This window comes from Vanessa atalanta, chromosome 21 (genome assembly GCF_905147765.1).
Source record: "Vanessa atalanta chromosome 21, ilVanAtal1.2, whole genome shotgun sequence".
Lineage (NCBI taxonomy): Eukaryota > Metazoa > Arthropoda > Insecta > Lepidoptera > Nymphalidae > Vanessa > Vanessa atalanta.
Genome location: NC_061891.1, coordinates 1069929 through 1088675, shown reverse-complemented (window position 1 = coordinate 1088675; position 18747 = coordinate 1069929). Strand labels below are relative to the sequence as shown.

Sequence of the window (18747 nt, the reverse complement as noted above, 5' to 3'; positions counted from 1 at the left end):
GTATCTGTATTATTAGCATATATTTAATGTGTAATTAATATGACCCGTAAACAGGAACAGGCAGTTTTTTTATTTAACCTAAAGCAATGGGCTATATACTTAATGAATCCTTCATTGAGGCAACACCATTTCTTGCTTTTCAAAGCAGAGCGAGATGTCAACGTTACAGTATAATGTCACAGTATAAACGTATAGCTCTTTAAATGAAGTTCTAAATTTGTTTTAATGACCAAAATAAACATTTTATAAATCAAAAAGGTATAAAATGAAACAACAGCATGTGTTTATAATTATTTTTTTATTAATTTCACAAAATTATTTATTAAAAGCCACAATCTTTAAGGCTTTTAAGCTGTCAAAGCGATGACGGTTCGAATTTTAACTCCCATCATTACCAATCCATCGGTGAGCTAGAAACTTGAATTGTAAAGCTATCTATAAACTACTTTATAAATGTTTTATATTTTATAGAAAATATTGACATATACTTCGTCCGATAACGGGCAGTCAAGCTTGCAATCGACCTATTGCGTAAGGGCGTCCACACGAGCGGCTGAAACGCAGCGTTTAAACGCCGCTTCATAAACGTTGTATAACGCTGATTAAGTATTTAGAAATATCTTAATAATCTGAGTTTTTATTACAAACTTTGTGATAATAGATTGTTTTGTTATTATGAAATTTTAGGCCAGCTCGCGTCGACGACCGGTTTATATATGAATATCATCTTGTATAAACAATGGCATTAATTACTTACTGTTAACATGTGAATAAAACTATATTTACGTATAATAAGAACAGCTCCGTGTAATCATTTATATTATGACGTATTTATACGACAAGCAACATTGATCACTAATAATAGGTATTTTGAAATATGTATATTTTGAAGCTAATTTGTGATATCTAACGAACGCCTTAGTCTATGTCGAGCCACGAAAATGACCTTTTAGCGAACAAATAGAATACTAGTTGTACTTCACACAATGTTTGAAATAAATAACTCGACGGAACACATTCAAGATGGCGGCAAAAGGTCATTGACGTACCTCTCTACGTACATTTAGATCTATTTTAAGTGGTATAGACACAGAAGACAATATTATTATACTTTTTCAGATTCAGTGCTTTCAAATTTATTCGCTTTCGGCTTTTGTGGGTCCCACATTGCTTTATATACACAAATAATTATTCGCTTGATTTTAGAAAAACTATTTAAGCTGTTAACTAGCAACAGCTGTCATTTAAAATCATCGTTTTGTTTAAACTTCACAAAATGGTGTTTAGAACATTTTAGCTCGTATGTATCTACATATCGCGAATAATTTAAAACTTTTAATACAAATATATAGTTATTGAAAGCTCAACGATTTCAGACACCCTTGTAGTATGAGGCTTGCGTTATAAAATATCTTTCTGATTCTAGCCAAATTTAGTTTTGTGCCGAGACAAACACATCGAGTACCTTGTCAGTTCTCGAACTGAACTATTCGGATGGACACAAACTCGAATAAGGATTTAGATTACATATTTTAATAAATTAGTAGTCGATTGCTGAATCAAGTGATAAAATGCACCTTTATATTATTGCACTATGCAATATTTCAAATTTTATCGTTTTTATTTTCATATTGACTGAATACTAGTTATATTTAAGTTTTCTGGCTAATATTTTTTTCTAATTGCTCGTGTTTTTGCAAGTAAGAAACATTAAGGCAGTCGATCGTAATAGGTAATCGAGTGAGACGCGACTTCGGGATTATTTTTTATTTAAATTTTATTTATTTAAAGGTAAAGGTCGGAGATGGGCTTACGACTATTAACGTTAAAACAATCGAATACCAAAAATGTCTGTGTCGGCACATCACTAGCCTAATTGGCAAATAAATAGATCTGTGAACAGTTATTAAATATTACATCGTCTGTATATGACATTTTAATGTCAAAAAACTAATTTAGATAAGCTACGCGTCGTAAATATATGAATATAACGATATCCATCGCGATGTTTTACCAAAAATATTTATCTTTTGCAATTCAATACATTTTTATACAAGCCTAAGCAAAAATAAACTCTTTACCTATACACGTAGGGTCCTATTTGTATAAACTATTCTACATCCAACGTGAAATACCAATCAGATTTCAGAAATCAAGAAAGAGTGAACGCTTATAGAGCTACTGATGACAATTAGAACAATACATTTTTAATTACACTAATAAAAAAACGAAATAATGTCAAAACAATCAACGAATTTAGTCAAATGTCTAAATAAATGATTAGTTAAATGACTTTGGAAATAAACGAAATCAGTAGCAGAATTCGCGATCACCCTAAGTGACAAAATTTCTTCATACCGTGCTCACAATAAAACATTTTCAACTGGAAACAACAAAACATTCGTTTGTTGTTTCCAGTCGAAAATTACCGAATATCAATCCATTAGCTACACTAAAATTAATCGAATTCCATCCAAGCTTACAACTGTATTTACATCCTCCCCTCGCCTTCGTTTATTATCTATCCATATTTACTGACTAATGTCCATTTTAATTATTATTAAAACATGTATTTAATACTGCAACTGTTATATGTGCATTTAAGTGGCTGAAATTTTGAAATTGTTACAGGAATAGTCAATGTTTAATAATATACGACATTTAAATTTCTATTTCGACACATGTCAAATATTCTTTTTTTATTCTTTCCCTTGAAAAAGGCAAAGGTATTACACTGAACAGACGATATCAAGTCCTCTATTTAAATGTCAAATAATTATTTCAAATGACTTATTTATTCTGTATCTATTCGACTGGACCAATACGAATAGAAATATCGTTTAAAATTATTTATATCGCCTTAAAATTTACAAAACCATAACGCTCTACGACTAGTTTATTATAAGGTAACTATTATGAGACCAACTTAATATGAATGCAATATTTCTAAACACCAATGCATACGGCAGATTATTATTACAAGAAGTGATATTGCAGGCTTTTTACAAATAGGCTTAAATAACGCGTGGTCGATATCAAAGTGTGAACGAATCCTAACTTTGTGTGAAAGCGTGACTCTTGTGAATGATATATGTTTATATAATGCTTAATCGATTACTAACAAAATTAATTTATCGTATTATTAGATATGTATATAAAATGTATTTAATCAAAACATTTCGTATGAATACATTTATAAATTATTTAGAATCATTTTCGATTTTGTATTGTTTTAACAACTCATTCAAATTCTAGTTATATAGTTTGAAAATCGAAGAACAGCAAACGGCGTGATTGTAAACTTTTTATTTGTGCTATAATAACTTATCCACACTTGAGTTTTGTAACAGGGATGCGCAGCAAAATCATAACATAACCCAAAACTATTACGGACTTACTTTTAAACATTGTTTAGCAGCTGTTCAATTAAACTCTAATTTGTCTCTTTCTTAAGCATTGATTTAACATTCAAAAGACGGAGACAGCATCGTCCAACTAGTCACATCCTAAACAACATTTATAGGTTAAGTCCTTTGTGTTCAAAAACGAAACAATTAAACAAGTTTGAAACATTTGGAATACAATCAGTCACAGTTATTTATTTTATTAATAAATGTCAACAAATATTCGAGTTCTATATTTAAAATGTATATTATATAGCCCTGAAAGATTATTATATATTTTGATAATACATTATATCATACGGTATACCGTGTACATATTTGAAACGAGAACGTAAAATTATTACATCGGTTTATATCATTGACTTAACACTAATATCTTAACCGCATTGATGGGACATCGTGAAATAATAACGGAGCGATACTCGTCGCGGGAAGCGGATCAGCGGTGCGGCGCGAGAGTGGCGCGAGAGAGGCGCGAGAGTGCCGCGGGAGTGGCGCGAGAGGTGCGCGGGAGAGGCGCGGGAGAGGCGCGGGAGGGGCGCGAGTGTCGCGCGAGCGGCGGCTACGCGGTGCGCTCCTCGTCGTGGATCGCTGGGAGTTGACTGGAAAAATATACTTTACCTCAATATTAAAGTTGTTAAATAACTAACCGCTGGGTACTGAATGCGGAATCGACATCTACGACGAGAGGCGCCACTCACCCGTCAGTCGCCGCTCAGGAGGCGCGGCGGCCCGTGAGCGAGCCCACGAGCGACTTGAGCGCCTGCCCGAGCGACGCGCGCGCCGCGTCCCCCCCCGCGCCCGCCGCCGCCGCGCCGCCGCCCCCGCAGCCGCCGTGCGCGTCCAGGCACTTCTGGTAGCGCAGCTGCGGACACACGGCGCGTTACGGTTGCCGCTACTGATGTTACGATTACATCATTCTAATTCTAGGAAGTGGCGTCAGACCTTGCAGGCGGCCTCGATGGTCTTGCAGAGCGCGCCGGAGGAGGGCTCGGCGTGGAAGGCGTGCGCCACGAACTGGTCCTGCGGCGTGTGCACGATGAACGCGCAGCGCCGCACGTCGCGCCCGATGCCCAGGAACGACAGGTAGCGCACGCGGCACTCCACCAGCGGACTGCTCTCCTGCGAAGGCCATGGGGTGTAAGTCATTATTGCCGAAAGCATTGACCACAGGATTGAATAGGCGTTTTTTCTTTAAATCGTTTAATCTTTGTAGCCTTGAGAGATGTAACATCTGTCTTTTGTATGAATTATAACACTGGTTTATCACCGTTAAATATTTCAAAAATCTTTCAGTAATGTTAAATTATAATTTCAAGATATTCTTGTTACTATTTATAATACATTTACCATTACAACCATTACGACCATTTACAAGGACTCACCCCTTCTTCTGTAATAGTGATCATGGAGGGTGCGACTGCGACGGCGACCGGTCTCCAGGCGGAGGGCGCTCGGGCCGCCGCCAGTCGGTCGATGGCGTCGTTGAGAACGTCCATTCCAGTGGCTCGCGGGACTTCCGCACTGCCCAGATATCTCGCTCTCACTGTCTTCCGAGGCTCCTCCATGGGAGTGGGGAATGATGCTCCTAAACAACAGTTAAGTAATCGGTAATCACGATTTTTACCATGTAGAACAAGATTTTTTGTTTTAGAAATCTCCAGATTAGTTGCTAGTAATTATAATTTATCTCATCACGTGATATCTAATGTTCAGTACCAATTAATAAAGGCGCTATATTTTCTTAAGCAGGGTTAGCTTACCATTAGTCATGACCTCAGAATAAGATGAAACTAAATTCATCAAGTAGAGCGCATTTTGGCTTGCTTTTGGTTCTTGACCATCAAATACTTGGTGTTTGGACAGCACTCACCGGACAATGGCCGCGGTCGCCGGGCGGCCGGCAGGTCGGTGGGGCGCGGCGGCGGCTGCAGCGAGCGCTCGATCATGATGCGCTTACAGATGTCCCGCAGCGCGTTGGCGATGGAGCGCGCGGGCGCCTCGCAGCGGAACACGTGGCACATGTGCTTGCGCGTCACGCGGTCGCGAGCCACGTATGCGAAGTCTCTGCGTTGGGACATTCGACAAATAAGAAACGAGGGATCAAAATCTTTAAATATGGTGTAAGGAGATCCGGAAATCGTAACATTATTTGTAAATATTAACATTTCGAGACCTCGTCGACTTCGATACCATACTTCTATTTTCCAAATTAAGTTTGTATCCCAAACAAACTTAATTTTGAACATAGGTAATAACTTACGTCACTTTAAGTCATTACAGATTTACTGAAAGCACATGAAATCAGCGTTTGGATTGAAGGTGAAAGCCGAAAGCATTTAATTAATTCAGAAAATATTAAGTAGCTAATATAAGTGAGTACTTTTTTTGAATTATAAATAAATTATCAAATTTTGAAAAAGTTAATCTGATGTTAGCAATATTATTGATCTATAAGTAACGCAAACTAATAAATCGGTTGAAAAAATCGGTCGATGAGAATCAGCTTAACCTACAAACTTAACCACATCATAAATAATGACCAGCTCAACTACAAAACTTATATTTACTTAAGATCAAAGATAATATCAGATCAGAGAATACACAAAATAACTCTGCTATTATTTTCATAATTCTCCGTCAAAAATGAGATATAAACGATTTTCGTCTACTGGGACTATAACGATATATTCATCTACTGCGTCTACTGGATGATCTCTACAAATTTTATGCATTTTATTTCATACCTTTCACTAATCCCAGAATGCGTAATGAAAAAGATTTTTATTAGTCAATTAATTGCAAGTTTGTTTCATGACAAACTAAGGTACAGTAGCTGTTTTTATGGTAAGACGTCACAAAATTATATCTACTTAGCTGACACTGAAAACATTATACAACTCTTGGTTTACTCACCGTCCATTATCCCTGCCGACTCCCCACACGCGGATCGTGTGTATAGGTTGTGTGTGCAGCGTGTTCAGGCTCTCTGGGTCGATCAACTTAAGGGCTCCATCATCTAGATCCATGAATAGATCCTTACCCTGAAATTAGCAGAAAATTCTCCAGCTTATCCATCTGCTGCTAGGTACCACACGGACCAAATACATTACAATCAGTAGGTACAACATAATTGTTGTACCTACTGATTGTAATGTTGTGAACATTTTATGAGTGTGCAACCTATTAATATAGGTAGATTTCTTTTGTGCTCTTGCTAATAGTTCTATTTGCTAAATATAGCAAAAAAATATCAACATCGCTACTATTTTTTTAACATCAGTTTTAAATTTTTCAATGTAAGTAATTAGAAATGTCTCATATTTTAGTTATTAATACCCCATTATTGACAAAGTATACCACTATGGAAGGGGATCAGTTAAGAAAGAAATTAGTGTAGTTAAAATAAAAAAAAAAACAATATTTAAATGTAACTCACATCGCCCCAGCGGCCGACTTGATCCAGCAAGTCATTGCGGCCGAGGCTCAAGTCCACGATACACTTATTAACTGCACGACTTGAGCGCTCCGGTGTGAGGTCAGCCTCGGAGATCTCAACCCAGCCGAGAGATCTAACGAAGAAACGTACAGCGCGCCCTTCTTGCTCGGGACGGACGGGATAGCTGCGGCGTCTATGGATAGAATAAAATACCAGAACTAATTAACCCAAAAGCAACCAATCAGAGACAGATACATGTTTTATTTATAGACAAGTGTTGATAAGAAACTGTCGTAACAATTATTTTTTTTATTTATTTTCATGAATGTAGAAGAATGGTAAGATGGATCAACTGATGATAAAGGATCTTCCAAACCGGCGCTACTCACTACATGATCGAAATATATGTTCGTTGCTTGTTGGTTCCTACCCAATGGATCTGCATAATGTATAACTATGTAGAAATTCCAGGTAGTTTAGTTAAGACACATGCATTTTAGTAAATCGAGATTTACAACCATACTTACTTGTAAGCTACTTCCTCTCTTCGTTTCCTTTCATAATCTTGATCGACATGATCCAAAGCACCGCTCGTGGTACTCCTGGTGACGGACGACGTCATAGCTCCTTCATACTTGATATCTGACAAGTTCGAACAGTCTCGCACCATGGATATGCGAGACTCTCTGGCCTCTATAGGTGGCATTTTTGGTATTTCTCTTTGAATGGTCCCGCTTTTTATGTGCCAATAGTAAGGACCATCATTGTCTGTAAATATGAGACAGCGAAAAATGAATACAATAAGGAATGATAATACTTAATGATTACGATTTGCTTTAATTAATGTCTATAAGATGATGTGCAACTATAACTTGTTAACCTCATTTTTTAGCAAAATATTAGGCTTTCTGTCAACAATTCTCATTAGCCCCCGTGCCTTGGAAAGTGTTTTAAGCGCTAGAACTCTCTCTCTGAGAAGAGAATGGCAATAGGAAGTGCATGTGTGTTTGCTAATATGTCCTCGTGCCCCTTGAACATAACCACCCAGATCAAATTCGGTCAGGAAAACTACAAGTATCAAGTAAAAAAAGAATATTTGTACAACAAACAATTGTAGGGTATTTGAGTAACATTTCTTAGATTACTTAATGTGACTTGTACATTTCTACATTCGAATTTATTTCAGTTGATACGTTAAAAGTGCAAATCAAATATTAATAATTTTATTTCGTTTATCGTCGCATTAACTTTTTCATTACTTTTTATTACGCAACTGGGATTTTGTATTCGCCTTTGTTACTTCACTATAATGTTGCGAGCGCTTCTTATCTTTTGTTTTAACCATTTTATTTGGCAGGACTGATTACATCTGTAATATGTTACCTTCATGTTTCTCCCATCCTGGAGGCAGTGTTTCTTTCTTGGGACGCAATTTGACAGGTATGGCGTACAGGTCGTCGTTAGGTCCCTCCGCACAGTGGGGGACTGGACCGGAGTGACTCTTTTCATTGTCCTCCTGATCAGCCCTCTCTTTTTCCGGAGGGGGAGAATCCCCGCCGCCATTCTGTTGGGGCGGCGTGATGAGGCCGCTTTTGTCGCTGTAATAAATTAAAAAAACACATTTCAATTATTTTATCCAATATATATTATTTATTATCAGAAATGGTGACGTCATCAGCTATTGTATCTAAGGAAATAATAATTGCTCCTATTCATGTCACCTTTATAATCAGAATAAAACGATTTGATACGGGTTATAAACTAAGGAATTTTGACAATTATTAACTACCAAGTTTCTACATGCCGAGATACGGATCGAGCGATTTGTGCATATAGCATTAATGATAAACTAATAATTGTATAATAGATTACTCACTTTACTTTGTTTACGGGCGAAGACGCTTCGTCTTCGACTCTGGAAGTAAAGAAAACAATCTATTAATATAGATTAGTTTTGTAATATCTAACCCTCAATTCAAGTATAAAGCAGGTACTAAAAGTGAGAGCAAATTATCCAAAAGAACAGGATCGAACATACGATTTTGATATCGATAGGCAGTTCGTAATCCATTGCTCTATAATCCTTTCTAATAGGTGACTTTATATAATAGATACGAATATATGAACATCAATAATAACATCTTGATTTTGATTATTTTTTAGTACTTTCACCTTACGGGTTTGTGGTTGTGAACTTGAGTTCTACTCCACTAAGTACAGGGCTATGTGGGTTTGTTATTAATTGACATAATATAGAAACTTATACGTACTTAGTATTTGATGATTTCTAGAATAAATAAATTTAATTGTACTTTATTGACATACCCTGTAATTAAAATGGTGGAAAAGAGGAACTACTGAGTTTCTTGGTGGAATAAGTTTCCAATCCTTCTTCTTAAATGAGAAGTAAAATGAGACTTGACCAGAAGTGGGACACTTACAGACTCTCACACTTCAAAAAAAGTAAAACTTATATTTCCATTCATAAAAATTAACGGAAAAGGTTGGTTCAAACATTATCTGGTCAGCTAATAACACGGGTTGGACCAACTTAGGCCATTCCCAAACGAACAGACCGCCAAATTAGCCGCGTACCGGCTTTATGACCAATCTCGGTGTTAATGGGTCCAATTTGAACATTTTATGAGTGTGCAGTTAACAAAAACGCCAGCGTACATGTTCAACAATTAACGGGATACGGGACGGGACGGGACGGGACGGGACGGGACGCTTAAATTTTACTTTTTAATAGACGATTCTGTGGATGTTATATTTACCGCTTAGTTTCTTTGACCTGAATGTTCTGTGTCGAGGTTTTAATATGATAATTATGAAAATATTGTGAATGACTACTGTAAGGCCTGACTATAAGGCCGCAGATCCCGTATTCTATTGTTAAAATTCTAAGACACATAAAAAGTCCGATCCCTGATGGCCGAGTGGTTAGAACGCTTGCATCTTAACCGATGATTTCGGGTTCAAGTCCAGGCAAGCACCACTGAATTTTCATTTGCTTAATTTGTGTTGTAATTCGTATTATACGTGTATTTTTTCGGTAAGAATATTTTAGAACTAATTAAAAATTAAGTGAACACCTATCAAATTAGGTTAGATTAGATATCGCATACAAAATAATCTGCTCAAATGTGTCCCTTTATAAAGATTCTTTATTTCGATTCGACATTCGGATTACCGAGGAAATCTCGTTCCGACAGCTTGTAGTCGTGCTCCGTTTTTATGTCCGCAGTTTGCATAGAAACAGGTCGTAAACGGACGCAGTCGAGGAGCATTCCGCCTGAATTTAACACAGAATGCACGTTTGTTTTGAAAACGCTAGCTAGAATTTTTGATTCCAATGCATACTTTATCAAGGGGAATGTAATTTCGTCTGCTTCCTCCTACATAAATATAGTATTATGTACACATTAGTATAGCTGAGCTTCTATCATAATAGCACACGTTATGCTAATGCTATATGATATATATGTCGTATTGTCATTAATACGGACAAATGGCGAATAAGGCGTACTTTATATTTTATAACCTGAAGCGAAACACTAGTGCTACCCAGTGGCGCTTTGTTGAGTCTGAGTGCACGTGGTGCTGACCATGCTTTAGGTTCATTCGATCGGTGAACCTTTAATGCAACATAATCTACCCAGGAACTGCTCAAGGTTTAGTGATAAGACACTACTGTGATTTGTCGAAACGCTGTCACATTTTGTACGATACCCACATAAGCTCCCAAGATGACATCCGAACACGAAAATGTAATAATTTATTTTTTAGAAGTTATAATTGTACCCTATATATACCCAACATATATAGAAGTCACTATTTTACATAGGTTTTCTTTCTTAAATATTCTTATAACAACCTACGTGACGTCTGTGTGTTTCGTGTTTATTTTCTATTAGTTCGATGAACGTTATTTTTTATGTTTCTGCACGATTTTATTTCCAAACATAATGACAATCTAAATTTCAGATCTTTGATGACTAAACAGTTTTCAATCGAAATTCTTATGTCGTAGGATTGGAGATATATTGTGTTCATATAAAATTTCTCAGAATATTAACTTTTTTAATAGTATCTTAAAAAGTAAAAGTAACAGTTTATAAATGTCCAACTGCTGGACTAAGATCTCGTCTCCTTTAAAGGGGAAGGATTGGAGCTCAGTCCACTACGTTTGTCCAGTCCTGGTTGATGAAAACACATGTTACAAGACAGATTAACCACATGAAAATACAGTAGTGTTACCCATGTTTGAACCTTGAGTTTGAGTCTTGGGTAAAAATACTGAGGCTTCTCTTCTTGTATCTCAAATACCCGCAGTCTTGAGTATGATTCACTGGCCCTTCTCGGCTTGTATCGCAAATTACCCGACACGTGTAAGATTGGACTTTATTTGTAACGATCTTAGAAAATTTACCGAGAGATTGGAAACTGTTGATGTGACGGTTATAATGACTTTTTGATACTTGAATGTGCGGTGATAGTGGTAACTGTCACTTGATGACATTGCTCTTACACTAGCGATAGTCATTAGGCAATGTAAGGTATGTTTAAAATTGTTTATATCGCTAACGTCTACGGGCAGTGGAGACCACTTACCATTAGGTGGCCTATTTGCTATTAAAAACCTAATAGTATCAACGAAAGTAAAGCTAAACTATTATCCTATTCCAGAATTTCGAAAAATCCTTTAAATAGTTAGTAATTACAATTACTACCTATATTTATTTAAAACAATACCTATGCGTTCTTCTCGATTCTTTCGTAGAGTTGAAATATTAACGATTCAATAATGCTTTATTGTCGTTAACTTGAATAAAATACATTTGAATTAAACTTCTTAATTTGGGGCAATTAAAATACGAAATAATAAAAAATAGTATAAACATACTTATTGAAGTTATACAATATGCAAAATATATACTTATTTTACTTTAAAGAACCTAATGTGTATAGAAACAGAACTAGTTGTTGTATTGTCTGAGAATTTTAATTGTTATTTTTGTATCTCAACAGACATGTTTTTATTTTTTATTTATTTATGTGTGCCTCCGTAACTGTTACAGACAGCATCTCAATTTAAGGTTGAGGATCTAATTTTTTGGTAACGAAGTTCTTTTAACACGACTTACAGCAGATTTATTTTATTTATTTATTTATTTAAAAACTTTATTGACCAACAACAAAAGTTGGAACAAAAGGCGGACTTAATGCCTGAAGGCATTCTCTACCAGTCAACCTTTAGGCCAAACAGAAAGTCATGATTTAACTGGTGGGAATCGTCACGCAAGGAAAAAGCGTTATTCCAGACGTTCTTTCCCTCTCTTTCCCTTTCTCTCTGTCTCTTTCTATCTTCTTCTATCTTATATTCCCGAAATTTGTTTGTTATTTAATACACAAAATATAGCAATAGTTCCTTTCATCCGGTTGTCTCACGACAACCTTCCTTTTTTATCCATGCATGGTATTCAGGGTATCCATGCATGGTATATGCAATATAAATATCTATCTGCAAAGAAGACGTAGATTCCTGACGACGCTTTCATTGTTTCGGAATGTGCCCCCGAAGGGTTGTTATTTGTCTTATTGGTATTCTGTATTCCTTGGCCGGTCTGGAAGGTATTCAGTTTGATAATATGAAATTGATACCATTCACTTGAGAAATATTGACAAAACGATAGCAAATTCATAAATCGTTATGTTAATTATAATATGTAAGGATATAGTCAAAATAAATATACTTTTATTTGCTTATATATTTAAGATAAATAAGATCCGACTTTTTACCAACACAACAACAGCAGGAAATTAGACATTGATAAAATTAACGCAAGAAAAATGCTTATCGAATATTTATACTTTCAACTCTCCGCTTCCGTTATGGATTGTTATGTAAGCAAGAAAGCAATGTCATGTCGTATGCACAAAGCGTTATCCGATCTCCCTTGTGTAAACGCACGCTTGCAATTTATATCAGATGAAAGTTTATTTAAAGATCATTTAGTGAATTTATTTTGTATACGTGACCAAAATTATGCAAGACTGTGCAACGACACTGTATTTACAAGACGTGTCATGTTAGAACTGTTACGCTAAACGAAGGTTATTTAAGACTTTTGTGAACGGTTTCTGACGTAGCTACTGAGGTCTTGTCAGAAAATCCCAATCAATTTTTGATGGCCGTACATGGTGTTACAACCCAAGATCACGGGATGTGCAGCCTTCACAAGGTTGCCAAGTAGACTAACGAGGAAGTCCCTTTTATACCTAACATTGCATACTAATCAGTATTAAGCTGACGTACGTCGATTTGTAACGTCGGATAATTTGACAAAAAATATGTATGTTACTTTTTGGACAATATAAATAATAATTAAATATTTCTTCTTGTATAAATATCTAAGAACTCGTTGTACACAATTGTATTCATCTAAAGTGTATTCTAAGCAATGTGTGAAGTCATTTCTGGACGTCATTTAATAAATTTAATTTTAAATCTTCATCATCATTGCTTCATCTTATAGTGACTATGAAAATGATTTCAGTGATAAATCATAGTTTGTTTCTCTGACAAGAATCACCTACACAATTTTATTAATGTTTACAAAGTCACAAAGATTTTGACGAACACTTGCTAATTGATAGTTAAAATCTAATACCGTTTCGGAAATAAAAACTTCAGGCCTGAGAAGAAACTACGAAAGTAACTCAATGGGATCTCTTTTTCTTACTTAACAATTATCGTTTTCATACAATAATAAAAATATGTTTTCTTTATTTGAAACAGTCTGGAGACGATCATCTATTTCTCAAGGTGTTTAATCAACTAAAAACTTACACCATTACTACTTTTAAAGACAATAGAAATAACAAAATACTATCTGAAAAGATAAATTCTATTATTAGAAGGATAATATATCATTCACAGTGTGCAGAAGTAGCACATTTCAAATACAAAGCAAATCCCTTTCTAATACGAGTAAATATTTCACTTTAAGAGGATAACATATTAAAAACGGGTGAATTGCTTCAGATTCTAGGTATAAATTGTTTGAGCTGTCGAGGAAACAAATGGACTGTTTCCAACAGATATGTAAAAAATAGACTAGAATTAAGGTTTACGGAGCAGTAAATGTCAGTAATGTCGAGAGATTTGCCAATGCCTTCGATAAGAATGCGATTTTGTGTGAATTTTGTATCAATATTCGAATTAAAAAGCGATAAAATCAGTATGTTCGATGTTTCTTAAGATAGTTAAAAATATTTTCAATAAATGTTTTATTCGTTGTTAATTCGAATAAACACTGTCAAAAGAATGCTTATATTTATATCATTGATGATACGAATAAAAATAAAGGGTGCCTAAGGGTGCATTTTTTGTACCATATAGCTTCTTGATTGACGTCAATGTAATTTAAATTAAATCTATATATTTTGTAACTGTATCCAAAATCAAATTTTTTGATCAGCTCTGTTAAAAATATTTGTGATATTTATATAATTTTATAACTTCATCTTAATAATTTTTTTTTTGTTAGTTAGTTACCCTGTATATCACCTCTCTTGCATCTTTATTGTCAGAGTGAAAATAAAATCTTATAATAAACTAAATATTGCGCTAATCAAAACTGCATTTTTTATGTTATTACATAAAGCTCTTAGATAAATTACGTGCGTGCGGTTCAAGCGCCAAGGTACCAATAATGACATTATTTCATCCTCAACGATAGAATACCAAAGTGCATCCGAAGATATCTCGCAATAATATTCTACAATGTTCATTTCCAGGCAATTTTCCACTGGCTTCTGATTGCGTTCACGTTCCGATTTCATTTCAGAGGGCACTCGTGGCTGCATTTCGTAATATAGATATTAAACTTCGCCATTGGCTGTCTGGATCTGTCTAATTTATGGCTTGAGTTTTGAAATAATTTCCTCTTTGGTTTTGTATTTCATTAGTACGTATAGTTATTAAACTATACGGAACAAGTTTTGGTAATTAATTAAATAATTTAAAGTTACTTTTTATCATACAACTACGAAACATGACCTAGCATGACCCAGCGCTGTTTCCTCTGAAAGATTGATTGGAGTTGGTGAAAAAAACTCCTTTTTGAAATCAAAAAGAACTCATTTCTCATACGTTTTAACAGGACAGTATAAATCTTTTATTGGTGTTTCTGGTCTACGTATTATAGAGACAATGCGTCTGTCAGTCAGTTAAAGAAGAACTTTTGGGGACAGAACTGAATATCCTTCACACAGGTTATTGAATTAGTCTAACCTGTGCGATTGAGTTATTTACTATAGAGCTATGCAAAGTATGCAGAGTTATATATATTTAATTATAAAGTCATATTATGTCGCAGACAAATACGCGTCATTGATATATGTATATAACACAATTTGATTTAGTTGATTACTTGTAGTATCAGGCGTTCTAATATACATATATAATAGCCGAGAAGGTCCAGTGGTTTGAACGCGTGAATCTGATCTAATTCATCTCGTGCTCAGCGGTGAAAAAATATCTCGAAGAAACCGGCATGTGAGTAATTTTAATAAAATTGTGCCAAAGGTATCCACCAACAACGATTTTAGCAGCATAGTCGATGAAGCTCCAAAACTTCTCCTCAAAGGTCTTAGCCCAGCATGGGAGCATTGACAGGCTGTTACTATCCTCTTTACGTTGTGGAAAAATGTAGTAAAAGTACCAAGTCTCCCCAAACGTATACAAAATATTTTAAGAACAATTTATAGTTTGTTTTCAACTCCTTACTTGTTACAATACGAATTTGTTAACATTCAAAATGAAAAACAAACATATTATTCTTCACAGAAGTGAATAGCGTAGAAACGCTATACATAGTTTCACAACAAATATACTCTGGCACGCAGTAAAGTAACTTAAACAGTTATCGGTAGCAACGGCAGTGCCAGTAAGTTCGGGTTAAGTAAACAGTCACATAAATTTGCAACCCAATTTAAACTTCTCTGAAAATAACCTCAGAAACACCATTAATATCGCATTCGAAGTGAAAAGGTTCTTTCTTATTTAAAATTTCATCACTTTTATAAATTAAATTGTAAAGTTTTACGTATTTTGCAATTAAACTTTTTTTATTTACACGTGTTTTCGGGCAGAGGGTTCATCAAGACGGGTTTAATCTATATTAATAAATGAGTGCTTTTTGTAATGTCTTATTGAAAAAACTACTACCAACGCGTGTAAGAAGTATGCAAATATAATCTAAATTGTATGTTTTTTGGCGTCTTTATTCTTACAATATTCTTCTCACACACACTAAGACATATTGTGAGCACGAGCGTAACTCACACTAATGCACGCCGATAAAATTTAAGGTACGGAGGGGCGCGTCTTCCTGTGTGAATTTATGTATAACACACACTAAGACATTTTGTAAGCACAGGCCTCACTCATACTAATGCAAGTCGATAAAATTTAACGTGGAGGGGCGCGCCTTCCTGATTGAATATATGTATAATATTGTTTTATATAAGGAGCTGAAGCAACTGCGCATCGCAATGCCAGCCTCTTTAAATTTAGGCTATTACCGTGAACACTCTGAATTACATGCTCTTTTTTATGTTTCTCTCGAGATACCTATATCGTATTTCTATGCTTCTATGGAATTGAGATAGTTTGCATATAGTTGTATAAATATTAGAAGTAAATTTATTTTTGAATAAATTCGTTTTAGTAACTGTAGGTATTGCGAATGACAATTATACGGTGTCGTTTAATTGTAATTAATAAAAAATCAAAAGACTTTTATTGTATATCTGTAATATATTTTAACGAGATTTGGCAATAAGTAAGTATATATATATTTTTTCGATTCATTGCTTGATTTTGCGAACATTCAATATCTCACAATGAAAAAACACACTTGCATATGAATATAACGCTCATGTGTGTACAATAACATCCTGACAAATTGAAAATACACTCGCCTCGCCTCGCCTTTAATATACTCGCACGTGATATTGGCGAAATAATCTGTGGCTTCCAGGCACAAATAAAAGCCACAAAAAATATATAACGCAACGCTGTTTAGAAAACAAGCTTAAGACTAACGATAATCCAGTTGATAACTGATGATCATCAGTTTAAAAGATATGCCGATAAAAATGAAAAACTATATTGACCTCATAGTAATTAAAAAATAAAATAACCCAACCCAATTTAAATACATCGTTTTAAAATTAAAATATTCTCGATAAAAGTTTCCCCTCAATTATGTTAGCATGTCAAACGAGCCGGATTTTTTAATACCAGTGCAAGTTTTAATAAAAATTTACGAGAGATCGTAACTCGTGGCATTACACTAGTTGAGGGTAGTTTGAAGTTTGTTTAAAGAGGCGGCGAGTTGTAAATCTCGTTTTGATTGCGATAAACTTTTAACACGTATCTGATTTTATATTATATTCGATTTTTATTTAATACGGTTTGAAATGCAATCTTCATATGTTGCTATAATGAAAACATCGTTAATATGAATTAAATAGTTTTTAAATTATTATTGCTCGACGGTATTAGAAATAATTTGTTGAATCCTGGATGTTCGGATAAAACTATGTGTTTGCACAACACACAGCACATAGGCCGGCTGTTACTTTACCTACTTTGTTAACAATAACCATTAATGATGTTTGGGCACAGTCCCATTTTTCTTAAGTAGATTTGGAGCATATTCCATCAAGCTGTTTCAGAACGGGTCTATGATCCGCCAACTTTTATTGATTTGACTTGTGTTAGCGGTAGTTAAGAAGTAGAATAATTAATGTAGAACCCGGATAATCTTGTACAAAGCCTTAACACCAAGTAATTTTAACAAAAACAGAAGTACTAACTTTTGTTCAATTTCTAGATTTTATATAAATATTTCTAAAATTGGTAATTGAAGCTAAGTAGGTATTATAGGTACCAACAAACCAAAGTGCAATTATTAATTTACGTAAAAGCGATAACCTGGATAACTATTTTCTACAAAATATGCTAGTTTCCGTTTCGAACTCAACTTAAAACGTTTATATTGAGGGACAAACATACATAAAAAACATTCATTTTTATTTATCAACATAATTAATTAAACTTATTTTTAATTGCTACCATGCTATTTAACTTATCATTTGAATTCTATGAACTCTAACCGTTATAATTAGATAGTCTATTCATTAATAAATATGTACAAGATTATATTTTAAGTATCAATGGAGACTAAAACGCTCTATAGTTAGAAAATTCTGAAGAACGTTCTGGAACATTGAAAGGAGATTCAGCGCGTACTCTATACCGTGGATCGTAAATAGGACACTGACAAGTTACAAGCGACGAGCGATTAAATAAAATTTGATGATAATTATCAATAATTTATTCTAAATGTTTAAATATAATTTTGATGTACAATAAATATCAATAATATAATTATTTTTTTAGTAAAATAGTTGGCAAAACTAACAAAGGCTATGATATTGAATTTTAAAATATTCAATCAACCATTTGTAAAGCAAGAAAGTAAAACAAATAATAGCAGTACATAGAAATATCAGGTAATATTATATATGTTTAAAGGCAAGTGATAGGATAAAAACTTATATTATTATTCTTCAAAACCAATCAAATCAAATCAAATTCCTGTATTCAATATAGCATTACACTTACTTATTGATTGTCAAATCAGACACTACAACCTTCAATATATATATACTTTAACTAGCTACTACTAGGATGTTCATAAAACGTTTATATCATAACACATAATTCTAGCGGTAAAGCATCATATAGCAGCAATTTTTTTTTATATTTTAGTCAATTTATATACACGCCTTCCTTATAAATCACTCCATCCATTTGTAAAAACCGTA

At 34.5% G+C, this 18747-nt stretch overlaps 1 protein-coding gene across 9 annotated transcripts in view; it reads right to left on the bottom strand.

The window, feature by feature from the left end:
• Nucleotides 1-288: 288 nt before the first annotated feature.
• The window catches only part of LOC125072323 (protein Fe65 homolog), an 88848-nt gene continuing 70389 nt past the window's right edge, over nucleotides 289-18747 (bottom strand). For 4 of the 9 annotated variants that reach the window (XM_047682919.1, XM_047682925.1, XM_047682926.1 and 1 more), the window contains 10 exons: nucleotides 8720-8758; nucleotides 8227-8441; nucleotides 7371-7611; nucleotides 6844-7036; nucleotides 6321-6448; nucleotides 6152-6157; nucleotides 5278-5471; nucleotides 4790-4992; nucleotides 4350-4526; nucleotides 289-4006 (listed from right to left, as the gene is read on the bottom strand). In XM_047682919.1, coding sequence (XP_047538875.1) covers nucleotides 3782-4006; nucleotides 4350-4526; nucleotides 4790-4992; nucleotides 5278-5471; nucleotides 6152-6157; nucleotides 6321-6448; nucleotides 6844-7036; nucleotides 7371-7611; nucleotides 8227-8441; nucleotides 8720-8758 — 1621 coding nt within the window. In that variant the 3' untranslated portion in view covers nucleotides 289-3781. Of the gene's footprint in view, nucleotides 4026-4105; nucleotides 4270-4349; nucleotides 4527-4789; nucleotides 4993-5277; nucleotides 5472-6151; nucleotides 6158-6320; nucleotides 6449-6843; nucleotides 7037-7370; nucleotides 7612-8226; nucleotides 8442-8719; nucleotides 8759-18747 lie in introns of all 9 variants that reach the window. The other 5 variants (XM_047682923.1, XM_047682922.1, XM_047682924.1 and 2 more) reach the window with 5 other exon arrangements.